At 45.6% G+C, this 18,659-nt stretch overlaps 1 protein-coding gene across 1 annotated transcript; it reads left to right on the top strand.

Annotated features, from left to right (window-relative positions):
- The first annotated feature begins 275 nt into the window (after positions 1–275).
- On the top strand, positions 276–17,396 carry RARRES1 (retinoic acid receptor responder 1). Its single transcript, XM_065411051.1, has 6 exons — positions 276–525; positions 11,456–11,518; positions 12,368–12,542; positions 13,274–13,410; positions 16,392–16,454; positions 16,540–17,396. Exons 1-6 carry the CDS (start codon positions 301–303, stop codon positions 16,702–16,704), a joined length of 828 nt encoding a protein of 275 aa, XP_065267123.1. The 5' UTR covers positions 276–300; the 3' UTR covers positions 16,705–17,396.
- Positions 17,397–18,659: the final 1,263 nt, after the last annotated feature.

Raw genomic sequence — 18,659 nt, 5'->3', positions numbered from 1 at the left:
GGGGTTGGGAAAATTGGGGGGGGGTGTAGGGAAATCCTTGGGAGCAGTCAAGGGAAGGAGCTCGGGCAGGAGGGAAGGAAAGGGAGGGAGGCTGGGGGAGGGAAAAGGGGAAGGCAAGAAGTCGCCACCGGAGACTGGACGGAGCCTCCTTGGTGGTGCTCGATCGCTTCCCGGCACTGACAGCCGGGGCAGGAGGGGCGGGGAGCCGGCCCGACCCTTGCTATTTGTACTGGCGCTTGCGGGCTCACTGCAGAGCCGCCTCTGGACGCGCAGCACCTCGAGCACCCGGCATCGCTGAACATGCAGCGGCGAAGCGCAGCCCGGCTCGGCCCCCTTCTGCTCCTGCTCCTACTGCCTCTGGCGTGGAGTGAGGGCCCCTCGCCGCCCCGAGCCGACGGAGAGCTGCAAGTCTCCAACCGCCTGGCCGGGCAGGCGGCCCGGGTGGCGCTGCACTATCTCAACTACCGCATGGGGTCGCCTAGCGCGCTGCGGGCGCTGGGACAGGTCCGGAAAGCCACGGTCAAGGTAAGGGACAGCCGGGCAGCGCGGTGCCCCGAGCCGGGGAGTGTCCGGGTACCGCACCGAGCACAGGGCAGCGCCCCGAGTCGGGGAGTGTCCGGGTACCGCCCCGAGCACAGGGCAGCGCCCCGAGCCGGGGAGTGTCTGAGTACCGCACCGAGCACAGGGCAGCGTTCGGGTACCGCACCGAGCACAGGGCAGCGCCCCGAGCCGGGGAGTGTCCGGGTACCGCACCGAGCACAGGGCAGCGCCCCGAGCCGGGGAGTGTCCGGGTACCGCACCGAGCACAGGGCAGCGCCCAAGCCGGGGAGTGTCTGGGTACCGCACCGAGCACAGGGCAGCGCCCCGAGCCGGGGAGTGTCCGGGTACCGCACCGAGCACAGGGCAGCGCCCCGAGCCGGGGAGTGTCCGGGTACCGCACCGAGCACAGGGCAGCGCCTGAGCCGGGGAGTGTCTGGGTACCGCACCGAGTACAGGGCACCGTTCGGGTACCGCACCGAGCACAGGGCAGCGCCCCGAGCCGGGGAGTGTCCGGGTACCGCACCGAGCACAGGGCAGCGCCCAAGCCGGGGAGTGCCCGGGTACCGCACCGAGCACAGGGCAGCGCCCCGAGCCGGGGAGTGCCCGGGTACCGCACCGAGCACAGGGCAGCGCCCCGAGCCGGGGAGTGCCCGGGTACCGCACCGAGCACAGGGCAGCGCCCCAAGCCGGGGAGTGCCCGGGTACCGCACCGAGCACAGGGCAGCGCCCCGAGCCCTCTTGTTCCCTGGGTACCGCACCGAGAAAAGGGCAACTCCAGGGCCTGCTGGTGCCCAGGTACCGCACCAAGCAAAGGGCAGAGCCCTGAGCTGGGGAGTGCCTGGGTACTGCACCAAGCAAAGGGTAACGCACCGAGCCCGCTGGTGCCCGGGTACCACACCGAGCAAAGGGTGGTGCCTAGGGCAACGCCCAGAGCAAAGGGCAATGCCTGGCCCTGGAGCCCACTTGTTCCCTGGTAACGCACAGAGCAAAGGGCATTGCACAGAGTGCGCTGGTGCCCGGGGTAACACACAGAGCAAAGGGGAAGGTACCTAGCCAGCTGGTGCTCAGGGTAACACACAGAGCAAAAGGCAATGCCCCTAACCCACTTGTTCCCCGGTAACACACAGAACAAAGGGCGTTGCACCGAGTGTGTGGTACTGGGGTAACGCACACAGCAAAGAGTAATACACTGAGCCCGCTTGCAAATAGCACAATGCACAAGTTTCAGACGCTGACACCTCAGCCCTTTTCTAGGGAGACGATAGAGAAAGACTTGGATTTAGTGTTCTTGTGTGTCAGGGGCTGGATGGTGTAAAAGAGACAAGCAAAGGGAGACAGGAGGGCTGGAGGAACCATTTCCAAAGGAAAGGTGAAAGAAGGATTGTGAGAGGGACCAATATACCCCCCCCAAATGTGCCCGCTGGTGCTCCCAAGCAGCAAATCTTCTAATAAATTCCAAAGGCTCCTGAACGAGCTGCTAGAATAGTAGCCATTTCCCAAATGGTCAGTGCTTGCCCCTAGAGCTCTTCAATAGCCAGTACATACAGAGTTAAACTATTCATCAACTCTCTGCGACCAAACCAGCCCAGAAAAACAAAGGCAGGCGGTCTGAACTACACACTTCATTAACATTAAAACAGCTCTTAAAATGCCCTGGTCACTAGTGAAATAGTCTATTTGTCATGGCAACTGTGAATTCTCTTCAGATTTAGCAGACCTCATGCTAATTTTTATGCTAACACTTAATTTTCAACAAAAAAAAATACCTAAACTGCTTCCAAACTCCATGTTTCCAAAGAATTTTCTGCTGAAAAGTACAATGGCCTCTTTTGTTGCCTTAATCTTCAGCTTGCAAACATAGAGTACCAAGGCTGCTAAATGAGTAACCTCACTGGCAGAAAGGGTTTACAGTGTATATATACTGGAATTGGAAAAGGTTCAGAAAAGGGCAACAAAAATGATTAGGGGTATGGAATGGCTTCCGTATGAGGAGAGATTGATAAGACTGGGACTTCTCAGCTTGGAAAAGAGACGGCTAAGGGGAGATATGATTGAGGTCTATAAAATCATGACTGGTGTAGAGAAAGTAGATATGAAAAGTAGTAAACAACACTTCCTTAACACAAGAACTAGGGGTCACCAAATGAAATTAATAGGCAGCAGGTTTAAAACAAATAAAAGGAAGTATTTCTTCACACAGCGCACAGTCAACCAGCCAGAGGATGTTGTGAAGGCCAAGACCATAACAGGGTTCAAAAAAGAACTAGATAAATTCATGGAGGATAGGTCCATCAATGGCTATTAGCCAGGATGGGCAGGAATGGTGTCCCTAGCCTCTGTTTGCCAGAAGCTGGGAATGAGCGACAGGGGATGGATCACTTGATGATTATCTGTGCTGTTCATTCCCTCTGGGGCACCTAGCATTGGCCACTGTTGGAAGACAGGATACTGGGCTATATGGACCATTGGTCTGACCCAGTAGGGCCATTCTTATGTGTATGTGATTATATCATCTTTTGCTATGACTGCAAGAGAGAAAAATCATCTACTTCCTTAAACTTGTAGAGTTTAGATTACATTTTGGATTAAATTAACAATTTCAGTGTCCTGTAAGAGAATAAAATGTGCAGCAAAGGAGAACACCTATTGCCCTATGGCATTAATCGTACTGAAATCAATGGTGTCTGATAGAAATGGGCATAGCCACTGAGCGTGCTTTTACATTTTAGCATGTTATGGGCTAACCAAGAAATCTAGGTCAGTGCTTCCAGCCTTAGCTCTTATTTCTCCATATATGGTAAATAGATATTACCTTGGTGTCAGCCTCTTCTGAAACATACATAAAATGACATTTTGCACACAACTAAAGTCCTATGCTTAAAGCTAGTGGAAGGCAAGCAGAGTGACTCTTCAATGTAACATGTTTGTGCCTTGAAAGACATCTGAAGTCATGAGGTGGGGATGTGGTAGGATTTTAGATAATCTGAAATTAAATGAAAGCTGCCAAGAAACAGCACCAAAGACTTTTTAAATAGGCTGGGACAATCCTCAAGCTATCATAGCTCAAAACACTAACTGTCCCAAGTGCCTTACATTTTTACCTCTTGATGCTGTTTCTTAGTTGCCAATCATAAAACAGACAGACCTAAGACAGCATGCAGACAGGTTAAAGGTTCTAGCTCTGGGACTATGTCAAAAGCAAGGTTTTGAAATTGACAAAGTTTGATCTGAGGCCACTATGTTGAGAGAAACCAGTGCTTTGAAAACACAGGTATGTTTCATTCCCCTGGGTGGGTCATCTTTTCCTCCCTAGAGGCTGGCCACAGCCTGAATCACTTCAGGTTTAAAATTCTGCCCTCACAACCCACCATATCAGGTACAACAATGAAGCAATACCCAAAACACTGACACTCAGGAGCAGCTTTGAGTGGATTTTACAGAGAATCACACTAGCCCGCCTGGCCAGAGAAAAGCAAATTAATAAGGAGACATGTAAACAGGGCTAAATAATCTCCATTCTAATATACTTGGTTAAATGACCCTGCTTCTTTAGATAGCAATATTTGTAACAGAATTTGATATGGATACACTAAGGGCTTGTCTACATTACCTGCTGGATCCACGAGCAGCGATCGATCCAGCGGGGCTCGATTTATCGCATCTAGTTTAGACACGATAAATCGACCGCCAAGCGCTCTCCTGTCGACTCCGGTACTCCACTGGGGTGAGAGGCGCAGGCAGAGTATCGATGGGAGAGCGTCAGCCGTTGACTTACCACAGTGAAGACACTGCGGTAAGTGGATCTAAGTATGTCGACTTCAGCTGTTATTCATGTAACATAACTTAGATCGATTTCCCCCCCTTCCCCCAGTGTAGACCAGGCCTAAGTGTATGTTATGAATTAATTGATTTCCTACTTAAAAACCTTGAAATCTTATCTCTATTTCATTTTGTGCTCCTTGCTTAAACAAACACTTAAGTAGTTTATGTCCAAAATATAGTTGAAAAAAGTTTTATAAAACCTATTAGATTCCACCTCCACCCCATAATTTTAGAAAGTGTATTTGAATGGGGAAAAGGGAAACTGACAACAAAGGTAAAACTTCCTAATCTTTTGACCAAGCAGCAGCACTTGCTCAAATTCCAGTGTCATGCATTATTAGAGTGTATAGTTCTAGGGGTTGAGTTCTCTCTTCAGAAATTTATCATGATGCTGAACAGTATAATTTCCTGTGTTAGAAATCTCTACTCTAAATGAAAGACAAGAGAAGGAAAGTTAACTCTTTAGGGACTACAAAGAAATATAAATTTCCTGGCCCGAGGTGAACAAGTGTTTTTTAATTTTCTTATAATTATAAGAATGATGATCATTGTGTACGACTGATACTTTGTTTTAATTAAGTCACTCTGGGCCTGATCCAGAGCCCACTGAAGTCAGTGCAAAGATTGGGGGAAACCTGGGGCCAGTATTGTGCCCCTCTCACTTTTTGTTCCCATAGTTGCTGCTGCCATTACTGCTGGCTGCTCCTTCCCACCAGGGAGCCATGGGAGCAGCGTGACAGAGCCAGGAGTAACAGTTGCTGGCTATCCCCACAGCCCAGCAGAACACTTGACATCTCAGTTAGTTTGCAGGGATAATGACAGGGCTGCTAGGTGTATGAGTGTCACTCAAGGTGCATGATACTTGGCAGTCCTGTCTGGAACCTTTCTAAAGCAGCTATTCTAGTATACTGAGAACTGAAAATCTATCATGGAAGTTGGATGAAGTTTATCCCAACAATAAGCTAAGTATCCATCAGCTCAGACATTCAGCAGAGAAATGTCAACGTAACCCATTAAATTATTTTCTTTCCTGTTCTGAAATCCTCCAGACACTTCCTGGTTGGCTGACAATAACCCAGCATCCATTGTTTGATGTGCTATATACCAGAGGTCTCATTTTGACCCAGGGACTTGGGGTCATGTAATAATGCATTCTGGGATATCAGCTAACCTTGAAGTGAGAGTGAAAGTGAAGACATGAAAATCTTTTCCCAGAAGGCAGGAAAGGAAGAATTTTAAAAAGGCTAGTTAAAATAAAAACTTATTTCTGTGCCAGCTGCTGCCCCCATTGTGTAGATAGGGAAATCTTTCAACATATCTTTCTATACTTAAGTCAGTTTGTACTTTAGCTTTGCAGCTCAGCCTTGAAAATTTTCTAAATACCCATGTACCAGATGGTGTAGTTACAGATAAGGAGACTACATCCATTTCAAGAAGCACATAATTCTATACTTACATGATAACAGATATATACAAAATTATGATAGCTTTTATTTCCTTCATTAATGTTTATTTTAAACAAATAAAATGAAACTACTGCAGTGTTTTGTCATGAAATTTGATTGTCATTCTTAAAGTTATTTCAGCAATAATAATAAAATGAAAATGTTTCTCAAGAGGCAGAAAGGGATGAGGCCACCATTGAGGATAAGCATCATGGAAGGAAAAACACAGCATTTATTATATGACTTCGGACATTTCTGATAGGGACGTTTTGGCTTAACTACACAGTGGCTTAAGCCACTTAAGTATTTTAAGCCTCAAAGCCCTGATGCTGCACTTAATAGCCTACGGGCAGACTGCTGCATCTCTGCAAGGCTGCAGTGACTTTAATGAGGCTCCCCAAGGGTTCAGAAGTCCCCCCCCCCACTCACTGTCAATGGCAGTCTCAAACCCACATTTCTTCTATTATAAAAGTGTTATAATCCCCTTGGTGGTAATTATTTCATGTTATCTGTGTAAACACAGGACCCTAGAATGTTTTTTCTGCTATGCAATATATGGAAATAATTCCTTGTGTCCCTTTAAGGCTAAATTGCAAGCTGACATAGGGACCATCTCTCCTTAGTGCTGAATGCCTCCTTGGGTGCTCAATCCCTCACAATATTGGGTTTTGGTTTCTATGCCACAAACACTTATAACACTTTTATAAGTCGCTCATAAAACTCCAGGCAGCTACTTTGTTACTATACTAAGAATGCCTGTTCATTTAATAGCCTTTGTCATTTTGACTTGACAGTTGAGTAGATCAAAAGGACAACACATTTTTAGCCAGGGCTCAAAGTGGAAGGGAAAAAGAAAAGAAAAGCAGATTATGAGGGTCAACATTCAGTCTCCCTGCCCTCCCCGAAGTGATCGGAGGCCAAACTCTCCTGTTTGTAAAGGTACAGGCTATTTTAAAGTTGTGCAAGTGGCTAATCCACTGTTGCCTCTTATCTGGAATATATAACCAAGTGTATATACATAGGGCAGGTGACAGGTCCACAGCTTTGCTCTCCTAGTAAAATTTTACAAACATTTGGTAGTAATAGGTGCCTGGAGAAAAATATGATGTGTGTGTGTGAGGGGAAGGAGAGCCAAGTTTGGATAAGTAAAATATGTGCACATCTGCTCAAGGTTCTAACCTCTAACATTGTACAAACAGCCAGAATTCTTTTAGCTGTTCACTTGGAGAGGATCTCATGCAAAACAAATGTAAGATTAACAAATTGTAGCAATTTTTGCTATCATACAGTAATTACCCTTTCATTTAAACACACACATTTGGTAAACAACTAGCACTCTCAAATAAAATACTTAGGCACTGCAATATAGACAACCCCTTAAGGGAAAATCTGTATGACAACATCCAAATAGATTCATTTGGTTTGATTTTCTTATAATTGATTTTATCAAAGAAAAATGTGCAAACATCCCAGCCATTTAACTGATGCAAAATATTAATTTACAAACAAAAGCCTTCAATAGATAAATAACTCATTTATAAACACCCTTTACCTGTATATGTTCAGTAGCTCCCAAACCACTCAAACTCCCTGCTTGCAAAAAATGAAAAATACAAAAGTTAGTGGGAAGATAAGTGATTGACTAGCAAAGGAAGGAGCAGATCCTGCAAATACTTATCAGGCTTAGTGCTTACTAATTTGAGTGGTACAATGGGACTTGTGTTTTTCAGAATCTGACCCTTACATATTAGTTTCTGTGCAACTTGAGTGCACTTTGTACCAGGATATTCTGTGGTTAAGCAGACCACTTCAGAATTAGAGTTGTTAGTTGAAGTGTTTCTGTGAAGATCCACTGAGGAATCTTGCTGAACCACTTCAGTCAGCAATCATCATCATGAAGGACTGCAATGTTAAACCATAGTGACAAGATTTGCAGATCTGAAAAATGCCACATTTCAAATTTGCATGCTCAGACATAGGTGCTAGAAGTAGGGGTGCTGGGCTGCTGCTGCAGCACCCCCTGGCTTGAAGTGGTTTCCATCATATACAGGGTTTACAGTTTGGTTCAATGGCTCTTAGTATGCCCACTATACAAATTGTTCCAGCACCTCTGTGCTCAGATTTTCCAGTTTCCAAAAGTCTCCTGAACCTGTCTGCTAACTGTGGGGCCATTGGTTATTTCCACTCAGCAAGAATTGAATCTTTTTTGTTTGAGTCATAGCTTTTAGGAACTGAAACTTCTGATGAGATGTGAGGGTCTCTTACCTGCTAGCATCTTCAGGGATGACAGACTCAGTCTTCACTTGTAAATCAGTGTGCGACATGAGACAACTAAACTGTATGTAATTAAGGGAACTCCCGTAGGCTATGTTCAAAAATACCACCTTGTCTTTCCAGCACTGATCTGAAGAGGTGAGTTTCATTCTTTTGAATCTAGACTATCATCCTCTTCAGTACAGAATCTTAAACTGTACTACCCTGGCTTTAAAACATTCCTTAATATAAGCTCCACATTTGGGGCTGGAATGCTGTGCCCAGTATTGTACTCCTATACCATCTTCAGACCAGTGTTTTGTTTTTTCTGACTTTTCAGTAAAATATATAAACTACAGGATACATGCTCTGAATTAATTTTGGAGACTACACGCAGCCAGGCAGAATGGTTCGTGGACATACTTGCATGTTTCTTCATCACCTCTTTAAGGCCCAGATCCTGCAAAGACTTACTTATACATGTGCTTAATTTTATGCACTGTGAGTAGAATCCAGTTGAAGTCAATAAGACTACTCGTGGCCCCGTGGGTGCATAAAGTTAAGCACATACATAAGTCTTTGCAGGACTGCTGCAAAGACAGCTCTTAGGCTGTATGCACTTTCAATGTGAATCAGCTTGATGTCCATATCTAACAGTGGTTTTGGAAGGTTTCTGCCTTTATCTTTGTCAAACATGTCCTTTTTTACTTATCTATCACATGAAAAACCACAATCAAACGGAAGTTTGGGTTACATTTTTAGACAACATTATTTCTGATAAAGTGAAGGAAGTAGCCTTTGCACACTCTACTTTGCTACTCTGTGATAACAGCATTATCAGTAATAATTAATTATTATTCAGAGTGGACTCACACTAATTTGGCATTCAGTATAATGAGGAGGGAAGAATCTTCTGTCCAGTGGGCCCTGATCATCACTTCTTCCTGACAGAGATCCCATCTGAAAGTCAGCCGAGGAAGAATTCACCTGGTTTCTAGGTCATTGGGAATGCAGCGACCATGTATGACTGTGCTAGGGTTACCATATTTCAGCAAGCAAAAAAGAGGACGGGAGGAGCCCCGCCCTAGCCCCGCCCCTGCCCCTCCCACTTCCCGCCCCCCTCAGAACCCCCAACCCTCCCCCCGTTCCTTGTCCCCTGACTGCCCCCTCCTGGGACCCCTGCCCCTAACTGCCCCCTAGGACTCCACCCCCTACCTAAGCCTCCCTGCCTCTTGTCCCCTGACTGCCCCCTCCTGAGACCCTCCCCCCATCCTAACTGGCCCCCTAGGACCCTACCCCCTACCTCTACCCTGATTGCCCCAACCCTTATCCACACCCCCAGACAGACCCCTGGGACTCCCACGCCCCATCCAACCACTCCCCATACCCTGACAGCCCCCCCCGAACTCCCGACCCATCTAAACCCCTCTGCTCTCTGTCCCGACTGCTCCGATCCCTCTCCCCAACCCTGCCCCCTGACAGCCCCGCCCCCAGAACTCCCAACCCCCCCCCCGCTCCTTGTCCCCTGACTGTCCCCTCCTGGGACCCCTGCTCCTAACTGCCCTCCAGAACCCCACCCCCTACCTAAGCCTCCCTGTTCCTTGTCCCCTAACTGCCCCCTCCTAAGACCCTCCCCCACCCTAACTGCCCCCCAGGACCCTACCCCCTACCTGTACCCTGACTGCCCAAAACCTTATCCACACCCCCCAAAAAGCCCCCGCCCCGAACTCCCGCCCCCCCCGTCTCTTGACTGCCTCCTCCAAAATCTCCCTGCCCCTTCTCCTGCCCCCCTTACCCTGCGGCTCAGAACATGGTGTTGGGCTCTGTGCGGAGCCGGACACGTGGCTGCGCTCCCCAGCGCAACACACAACCCGGTCCCTGCCCCCCCACAGTGCTGCCGGAGCGAGGGAGCAGGGGAGAAGGAGAAGTGGGGGGAGGAGGAGCTGCCGAGGCCCGATGCAAACGGCCCGGCAGGCCGGCCGGCTCAGAATGCGGGGGAGGAGGAGCTCTACAGCTGCTCATGAGTCCAGCCCGGCAAGCTGCGGGGGAAGGGCTCTGGCTGCCAGAGCCCCATGCGAGCGGCTGAATTTCCTGCAGCCCTCCCAGCCGCGCCTCGCTCTGCCTGGGGGGGAAATCCCGGACATTTTTAATGATTTACAAATTCCCCCCGACACTATTTTTAACACAAAAAGGAGGACATGTCCGGGTAAATCCGGACGAATGGTAACCCTAGACTGTGCCCTGGGAACAGAATAGACAAAGGCAGACACAAAGCTGAAATTGGTTTCCATGGCCTTTCAGAAGAAGCAGCAGAGTCTATGACTGTGTAGGTTAGCAGAAACATTTACAGACTTGCAGGGCCTTTGCAGACTTGAAGCTGCATAGATGTCTTTGGGCTGGATAGGGTCCTTAGTAGTAATTTGTATTGTTCTGTAACAAATGCATATACATATTTGTGCTCCCCTGACTGCATTTGGTTTTCATTGCTCATAGCTGGGACTAAAATAGAACCTATTTTCATAGCAGCTGTGGTGCTACTATTAAGTTTTGCTTTTGATAGATTGAACAAATTGAACGGAGAAAGAACAGCAGAGTTTAGTTTTACACTATGCTGATTTTTAAAGCTGGCTCAATTGGTACAATTTTGCTTCGAGTAGAAATGGGGCATAACTAAATTTCTGAAGCACCTTGGGAGACTCAAACATCTTTCTAAAAATATATGCACCAAATTACACCCCTTTCAATTGGTGGTAAAGCTAAACTAGTTCAAGCTCCTTGTTTAAGAAAAAAAAAAAGGGTCTTATGAACAGTTTCTGGGCATTGGTGTTAGTAATGTAGATGGTGCCTTTCTCTGTAATGCTTTGTATCCAAATCTCTTAAAGAGTTAGGCGTGGTAGAGTAGTTATTATGTCAGCACATAAACCAGCCATTTATGGATCAGCTCCTGCTGCTATTGAAGTCACTGGAACTCTCCATTTCCATTCCTGGGAGCTGGATCAGGCCCTGTATGCTTATTCGTAGCCTTGGACATTATAAAACTGGTTTTTAATAAGAACAGGAATAGTCAGTAGGGCACTAAGGTTATCCCCTCATCTTTTCAAGTAGTACCATGCAATCTTTAATTTCAGATTGGACAGCCAGAGCAAGGCAAAAGTGACCCCAGACACCACCTCTAATAATGCATCGCTGTCTTGTCCCTAATATCACACTGTAGTGCCCACACTGGATACAAGGGAAAGCCACAGCGTGGGTTTCCGTGCTATCACCTGAATACTGTATTTAGCAATAATCAGTCAATATTTTAATGATGATCTTCCTAGGCAGCCAGAACAATATGTGCTAAAATACAATCTGAACTTCCCCTTTTATAAAGGTCTTGTTTCTCTCACTTCCAGACTATCCCAGGAATTGGACATAAGTACTACCTGCAGTTCACTACAGAAGACTACAAAAGCAGCGTAAGTTTGTAATGTAAGATGGTCCTTCCTACACAAAGTACAATACTTACCCCTAAAAACACAGGTCATTTCAATGCTTTTGTGAGTGGATCCTTCATAGGGTTTATTTTGCTCAATGCCTGAGGAGAATAATCCTGACCTGGAGCTATATTGTCCCATCAAGCTTTTAAGTCAAACTTCCTATTGATGTAAAAATCAATGGCACAGTATGGCCCTCATTATCCAAATGTATCTCCTGTGGTGTCCACACTCCAAAATCTGAATAAGTACTTGATGAATTTGTTGAAATTATAACCCTCACTGCACTTACACTCTACTGGGGATTTATCATTACTGATTTCACCATATGCATCTGGGCTTCCATTACAGGCAGATCTACCACATACAGAATGATTTTTAAAATGAATCCCTAGCTCTTCTCTGAATAAAGTCCATATTTATTATACAGTGAAAACTTGTCCAAGAGATCTCTCTTATCAGTTAATCTCCTGTCCTGAGAGAGACTATCCCAAAGTGAACCATGGACAGCTCTGCTCCCCTGTACTAGAAGACCAGCTCTGTTAAGCAACTTAATTTTTGTCTGTTGCTCAGGACAGGTTTGACTGTATTTTTTCTGAACACTGTTTACTTCAAGAGAAGTGCAAAAGCAATAACTGACAAATCATAGGTGTTTGCCCCAATCCTCCTAACCCTATACAAATCCTATATAGTTTCACATAACGTGCCTACTATATATGCTGTGCCTCCAAGATTAACACAATGGAGTTTTTTTGTTTTGTTTTTAAAACGTGGTGCATGCACATAAAGACATGGAGTGAAATATAATCGCTTTGATATTTATGTTTTTAGCAAAACGTTGGGACCTGCCTTGCTACAGTGCTCTACCTGAAGAGGAAACCTCGACCTGCTGTTAATATAAACTGCACATATACCAAAGATCAGAAGCAAACCCGAGAAGATGACTACAGCTTTTACAAAAAAATGAGGCAACAAACCAAACCAATCACTGGAAATGATATTCCTGGTACATTCCCTTTCAGTCATTATTTTAAATTTTGTACTAAGCAGTTTTTGTAACCACTACAAAACCAAGTAAATATGCACAAACGTCTTTTAAAGATATTTATTTTGACAATAGCAGCTTTAAAACAAAGAGCTTTAAAAAAGGGGCCAACATTCCTGAAGATTCCTGAAAAAATGTTCTGGGCTTTGCAGGATGAAGACAACATGATGGACTAGAGATATCTGTATAATTAGACTACAAATAATTCTGTGCAAAATTCTGCAATGAAAGACCCCCTCTAACTGTTTTTAGGGAAATCATACGGTAGTAACAAGTGTCTTTTAGGCCACTGGTGTTCCCTCAACTGAGAGGAGGCATATAGGGGACTGACTAGCAGAATATTTGTATACTGGAAATAGAGTGATAATGTGCCTCAGTCATTCATCCACTCTGGATAGGCTTATTATAACTCTGTCATCATGGAGATTGGGTTTCTTCATTGTGGGGACCCAGTGGATAGTGTTGCTTGCTAAACTCAATTCCATCAGGGTCAGCCCATGCTTTTGTATTTCTGTAACTACAATAAGCTTATTATCAGTTCATTACCCGCCCCATTCAATATTGCAACACAGACTTTGAGGAAACAGTTACTTCCTGGGAGTAATCCAATGTCAGTGCAAAAGTGGTTTCTTGTGTATCTGATATAAAAGCAGAATTATTTTTACATCACTGTCTTTTACTTCCCCTTTCAGACAGCTATGGAAATATTGAACCGGCCTTGGAGCCAGCATGGGCTTTGGCAGTTGCTGGCAGCAGTTACCTAATGTGGGAAAAGTCAACAGAGAACGTAGGCTATTTCATGGCACAAGTCAAGAATGTGAAGCAGTGGGTAAGTGAAGCTGAAATTAAATCTGCATTACAAGGTTAACACATCATCTCACAATAAGCAATGCACAATAAACCAGCAATCAGCAGCTCATAGTCACTGTCAAATATCAGATTCATACAAGATCTCAGTATCCGAAGTGCAAGTATTTCAATCAAAAATTACTTATTTTGTCCAAGAATTTATAGCAAAAAATGTTAGTACAAAGTGTGAGCCAAATCCTGCTTGCTTCACTTATGCAAGTACCTCCATTGATTTCCGTAGGACTAAACATGAGAGTGAGGATTTGACCCCGTGTTACTGTAATATACTGACTTTATACCAGGGGTGGGCAAACTTTTTGGCCCGAGGGCCACATCGGGGTTGCGCAACCGTATGGAGGGCCGGGTAGGGAAGGCTGTGCCTCCCCAAACACCTGGCCCCCACCCCCTATCCACCTCCTCCCACTTCCCGCCCTCTGACTGCCCCCCTCAGAACCTCCAACCCATCCAACTCCCCCTGCTCCTTGTCCCCTAACCACCCCCTCCTGGGACCCCCACCCCCTATCCAACCCCCCTGCTCCCTGTCCCCTGACTGCCCCGACCCTTATCCACACCCCCACCCCCTGCAGCCCCCCAAGGGACTCCCACCCCCATCCAACTGCCCTCTGCTCCTCGTCCCCTGACCACCCCCCTCCTGGGACCCTCCCTCCCCTAACTGCCCCCTAGGATCCCACCCCCTTATCCAACCCCCCCTGCTCCCTGTTCCCTGACTGCCCTCCCGACCCCTATCCACATCCCTGCCCCCTGACAGGCCCCCGGGACTCTCACTCCCAACCCTCTCTGTTCTCCATCCCGTGACCACCCTCACAGAACCTCTGCCCCATCCAACCGTCCCCTCCTCCCTGACTGGCCCTCAGGACCCCCCGCTCCCTTACCCAACCCCCCCACTCCCTGCCTCCTTACCAGCAGCAGGAGCTCCCAGCTGCGACACCCGGCCAGAGCCAGCTGCGCTCCCCAAGCTGCCCAGTGGGAGCGGCGGGCCAGAGCGCGGCCTGCGCGGCGGCGTGGCTGCGGGGGATGGGACACAACGCGGAAGGGGCCGGGGACTAGGCTCCCTGGCCGGGAGCTCAGGGGCCGGGCAGGACGGTCCCGTGGGCCGTAGTTTGCCCACGTCTGCTTTATACTAACTCATTCCGGTTGTCTTTTGGCCTTTTAGCTAAGCTTAAGTATAATGCCAGTTGAATATTTGAGCTGCCCTCTCTCAGGGGACTATATCTTGTATCCGGAGGGTATGGAATCAGTGATCGAATAGGTTTTTTCCATCTCTAACTTCTATGATCGATACGCACAATGTGTTTAGTTTTTGCTCTAGGTGTTTAGGGCCAGATTTTCAGAAGAAAAGTTTGATATTCAAACTTTGGGAAGATGAAAGATCCTTTTCTCAGTGGCACCCTCCAGTAGTTGATGAGGTAGGATTCTTGAACCTGGGATAAGTCTTCATTGCCCAGTTAACTCAGGTGAACAGCATCCAGCTCTGAGCAGCTTTGGTTCACCTAGCCCAGGTGTGATCAGTCAAACTGCAAAGCCATATCCAAGTTACTGTGTCCTCACTGGTGCCGCCGTATATATCACTAGGAGTTCTTGGGGCACATCCCATGGTTCTTTGTGCTGAAGTAAGCTGAGCTGCCGTGGTTCTTTCCCAGTGAATTGTGGGAGAAACTGTCATTCCTTCTGGTTACATGGGAGAAATTGTGGGAGTTCACTGGAGGACTATCAGCATTAGAGTGATTTAGCTGATGCCATCATTTCAAAGTGAGGTTACTAGCTCAAGCGAAAGCAGCATCTGAGCTTTAACCGACAGCCCCAGCAGGGCCAGCTATCTCAGGCTGAAAACACACCACTACACTTGGGTGAGAGGGTTTTGTGTGTGGATGGAGGAGAGTTAGAGGCAAACCCCATGTTAACTCTGTAGTGAAGACATACCCTTCGGCATTTATGGCCATATTTAGCCATTTCAATAAGTGGTATTTGGTGCCTACAGCTCCAGAGGTGATCCTGGCAATTACAGAACAGTAAGCCTAACAGTAAGCTTAACTCCAGTACCAGGCAAATTGGTTGATACTATAGTAAAGAACAGAATTATCAGACACATTTATTGGGGAGGGGTCAACACAGCTTTTGTAAAGGGAAATCATGCCTCACCAATCTATTAGGATTCTTTGAGAGGGTCAATAAACATGTGGACAAGAGTGACCCAGTGGATACAGTGTACTTGGACTTTCAGAAAGCCTTTGAGAAGGTCCCCCACAAAAGGCTCTTAAGCAAGGTAAGCAGTCATGGGATAAGAGGAAAGGTCCTCTCATGGAGTGGTAACTGGTTAAAAGACAGGAAACGAAGGATAGGAATAAACGGTCAGTTTTAAGAATGGGGAGAGGTAAATAGTAGTGTCTCCCAGGGATCTGTACTGGGTCCAGTGCTCTTCAACATATTAAAAAATGATGTGGAAAAAGCGGTAAATAGTGAGGTGGCAAAATTTGCAGAACATACAAAATTACTCATGATAGTTAAGTCCAGAGCAGACTGTGAAGAGTTACAAAAGGATCTCACAAGATGGGATCTAAATTAGCTTTTACCATGGAAGAAATAGATCTTGGAATTGTGGATAGTTCTCTGAAAAATCCGCTGAATGTGTGGCAGCAGTCAAAAAAGCTAACAATGTTCCGAACCATTAGGAAAAGGATAGATAATAAAACAGAAAATATCATAATGCCACTATATAAATCCATGGTATGCCTACACCTGGAATACTGCATACAATTCTGATTGCCTCATCTCAAAAGAGATACAGAGAAGGGCAACAAAAATTATTAAGTGTATGGAATCAAAAAGCTACAGCATGTATTAAATATCCAACTGGCCTTACTAATGGTGCCAGGAAGAATTGCTTCTGAACATTAGTCTAATTTTGATTGACCCTCTTCATTGTCTTTTGTGTGCATCCAGATAACTAAAGATGATTCGATTGACTTTGACTACTCGGTTGTACTACATGAAATTCCAACACAGGTACAAAAACACATATTGTCTGAAATCTCTTTTCATCAACAAAAAAGACAATGTAGAGATAACCTTGATTTTGTTTGCTCTCCAGGAAATGATTTCATGCCACCTCCGTGTCATTTGGACTCCTGGTCATCCCCTGAAAGTGAAGTACTTCTGCTTGTCAGAGAATCAGCGATCAGAATCTGGAGAAGGGTCTGGAACAGAATCTGGGTCTACTAATGGAATTTTCAATGAGGAAGAAGCAAATTTTTAAAAAGATTAATGTTGGCTTTTATATAAAGATTTGAAATGGAAAAAAATCTTGCATTAATAGTTCCAATCGGTATTGTGATAACTTTTCTACACAAATTGTATTGCAATGAATTTGAAGCCTTTTAACTAGTCAACTTTCACCAAAAATAAATCTCTGTAGAATTTCTTAAATGAAAGAAATCACACATTCTATATAGCTACCTAAAAATGTCCTTATAAAATATATACACACACCCTTGATTTTATGTCACTAAATTACTTAGCTGTAACTCAGAATGTGAACAAAGTTAATATATGTGGATAAAAGTCTTGAGAAAAGTATTAATTTTCCATCTCCATAAGAAAAATATTTGTCTACTAATTTTTTTACATTTTTGACCAGAAATATTATGTTAGCTTTTAACTTATATCAACAATAAAACAAATACCATTACATTTGGAGGAAATTGTGTTTTATTTTTGCATGACACTGCTGATTCATTCCTTATCCTCAGCAACTCCAAGCAATCTCCATTGTGGGCATTGGTTCCAAATCCATGGCCATTACAGGCTGCAGACTAGCCTAGGCAACACTTCTGTAAAGAGCAACAGGCAAGGCAGAGAAAACATTCTCTATCACAAACTAAAATAAACATAAACCAAGAAGAAAAATCTGGTGTATTCCACTGTTCTGTGACAACATCTTTAGTGCACAAGCTACTCGACACAACATTGTGCTCCATTATCTAAGCTTTCATTTAAAAAAAAAAAAAAAAAGTTTCTAGCCCTCATGGCTATGAAGGCAACTGTGAAAATATGGCCAGAGCAAAAATTGATGTAGTGTCATCTTCCTCAGCGTGCAGACAGCCTGGAACAATTTGCTTGGAGAAGTACAAATTTGTCGGAAGAAAAATGAGGACAAAGACCCAGGAAGGTCATTCCTAGTCTATTTTTGTTTACAATATGCACAGAGTTCATGTTATTACCTTGAACAAAGATGGATAGAACAGAAAAAGCTTTGTATAGATGTAGCCCCACAGCAGGGCTCCAGCAAAACACAGCTGTTTTCAAGTTACCCAGCTAGTACTCCCAGACTGTCTTTCCTACTGCTGCCTTTTTGCCCCATCCCAAACATATTAAAGTCCTTTTGTAAGAACATTCATAGTTTTTCACTCAAAATTCCTTGCCCTAAGCCATGTGTTCTAGGTTTAGGGCAAGTGGGGTGTCCCCTCACCTCCCACTCTTAAATCTATGCCAATCTAGCTGGGATTGTCTTAATAGCAGGGAAAACAGCATTTTTACTTATAACAAGTTAAGGGAATGCCTTGCAACAGGTGAAATACTATGGTCTACATTCAGGGCCGGCTTTATGACCCGCGGGGCCCAATTGGAATACTTGGTGGTGGTCCGGGGCTTCGGCAGCACTTTGGCAGCGGGGGGTCCGATCTGGGTTTTCCGCGGCACCGGAGCCCCCGCCGTCAAAATGCTGCCGAAGACCCCCAGAGCGGGGCCCCCTTAGGCGCGGGGCCCGATTCCGGGGAATCGGGTGAATCGGCTTAAAGCCGGCCCTGTCTACATTATTGGCTAAATTCTCCCAAATGTTTTAATCAGAGTCATCAAGCTCAGGCTGTATGGAGATAGGGGTAAATTAAATAATGGTATTTCAATAAGTAAGCCCAGATTCAACAAAGTATTTATTTTCAAAGCTTTGCCACTTTGTTAGAATGTTTTGGTCCTTTCTGTTCTTTCACCCTGAGAGGACAGCTGCCTCACAAACCTATGAACAGCTGAAATTCACCCACCTGATGCAATGGACTAGTCATTTACTGAAAGTGTAGGAGCACTGCCTCTTTTTCCATAAAAATTGAGATTGGTGACTGATACAAAGCTAGAAGTGACCCCTAAAAATTCCTTGAACAAACTAATGGTTACTATTCAAACAGAAAACAATGGAGCGGTCTGAACGGTTACCTAAAC

Source organism: Emys orbicularis, chromosome 9 (assembly GCF_028017835.1).
Source record: "Emys orbicularis isolate rEmyOrb1 chromosome 9, rEmyOrb1.hap1, whole genome shotgun sequence".
In the NCBI taxonomy this organism is placed as follows: Eukaryota; Metazoa; Chordata; order Testudines; family Emydidae; genus Emys; species Emys orbicularis.
The sequence above is the reverse complement of the archived record's forward strand: the minus strand, read 5'-3'. Positions and strand labels throughout refer to the sequence as shown.

Bases quoted from the DNA above. Each gene is read 5' to 3' on its own strand.
- RARRES1 (XM_065411051.1), top strand. From the start codon at position 301: ATGCAGCGGCGAAGCGCAGCCCGGCTCGGCCCCCTTCTGCTCCTGCTC. The intron at 12,543-13,273 runs GTACATTCCCTT...TTCCCCTTTCAG, and splicing joins CACTGGAAATGATATTCCTG to ACAGCTATGGAAATATTGAA. The intron at 16,455-16,539 runs GTACAAAAACAC...TTTGCTCTCCAG, and splicing joins TACATGAAATTCCAACACAG to GAAATGATTTCATGCCACCT.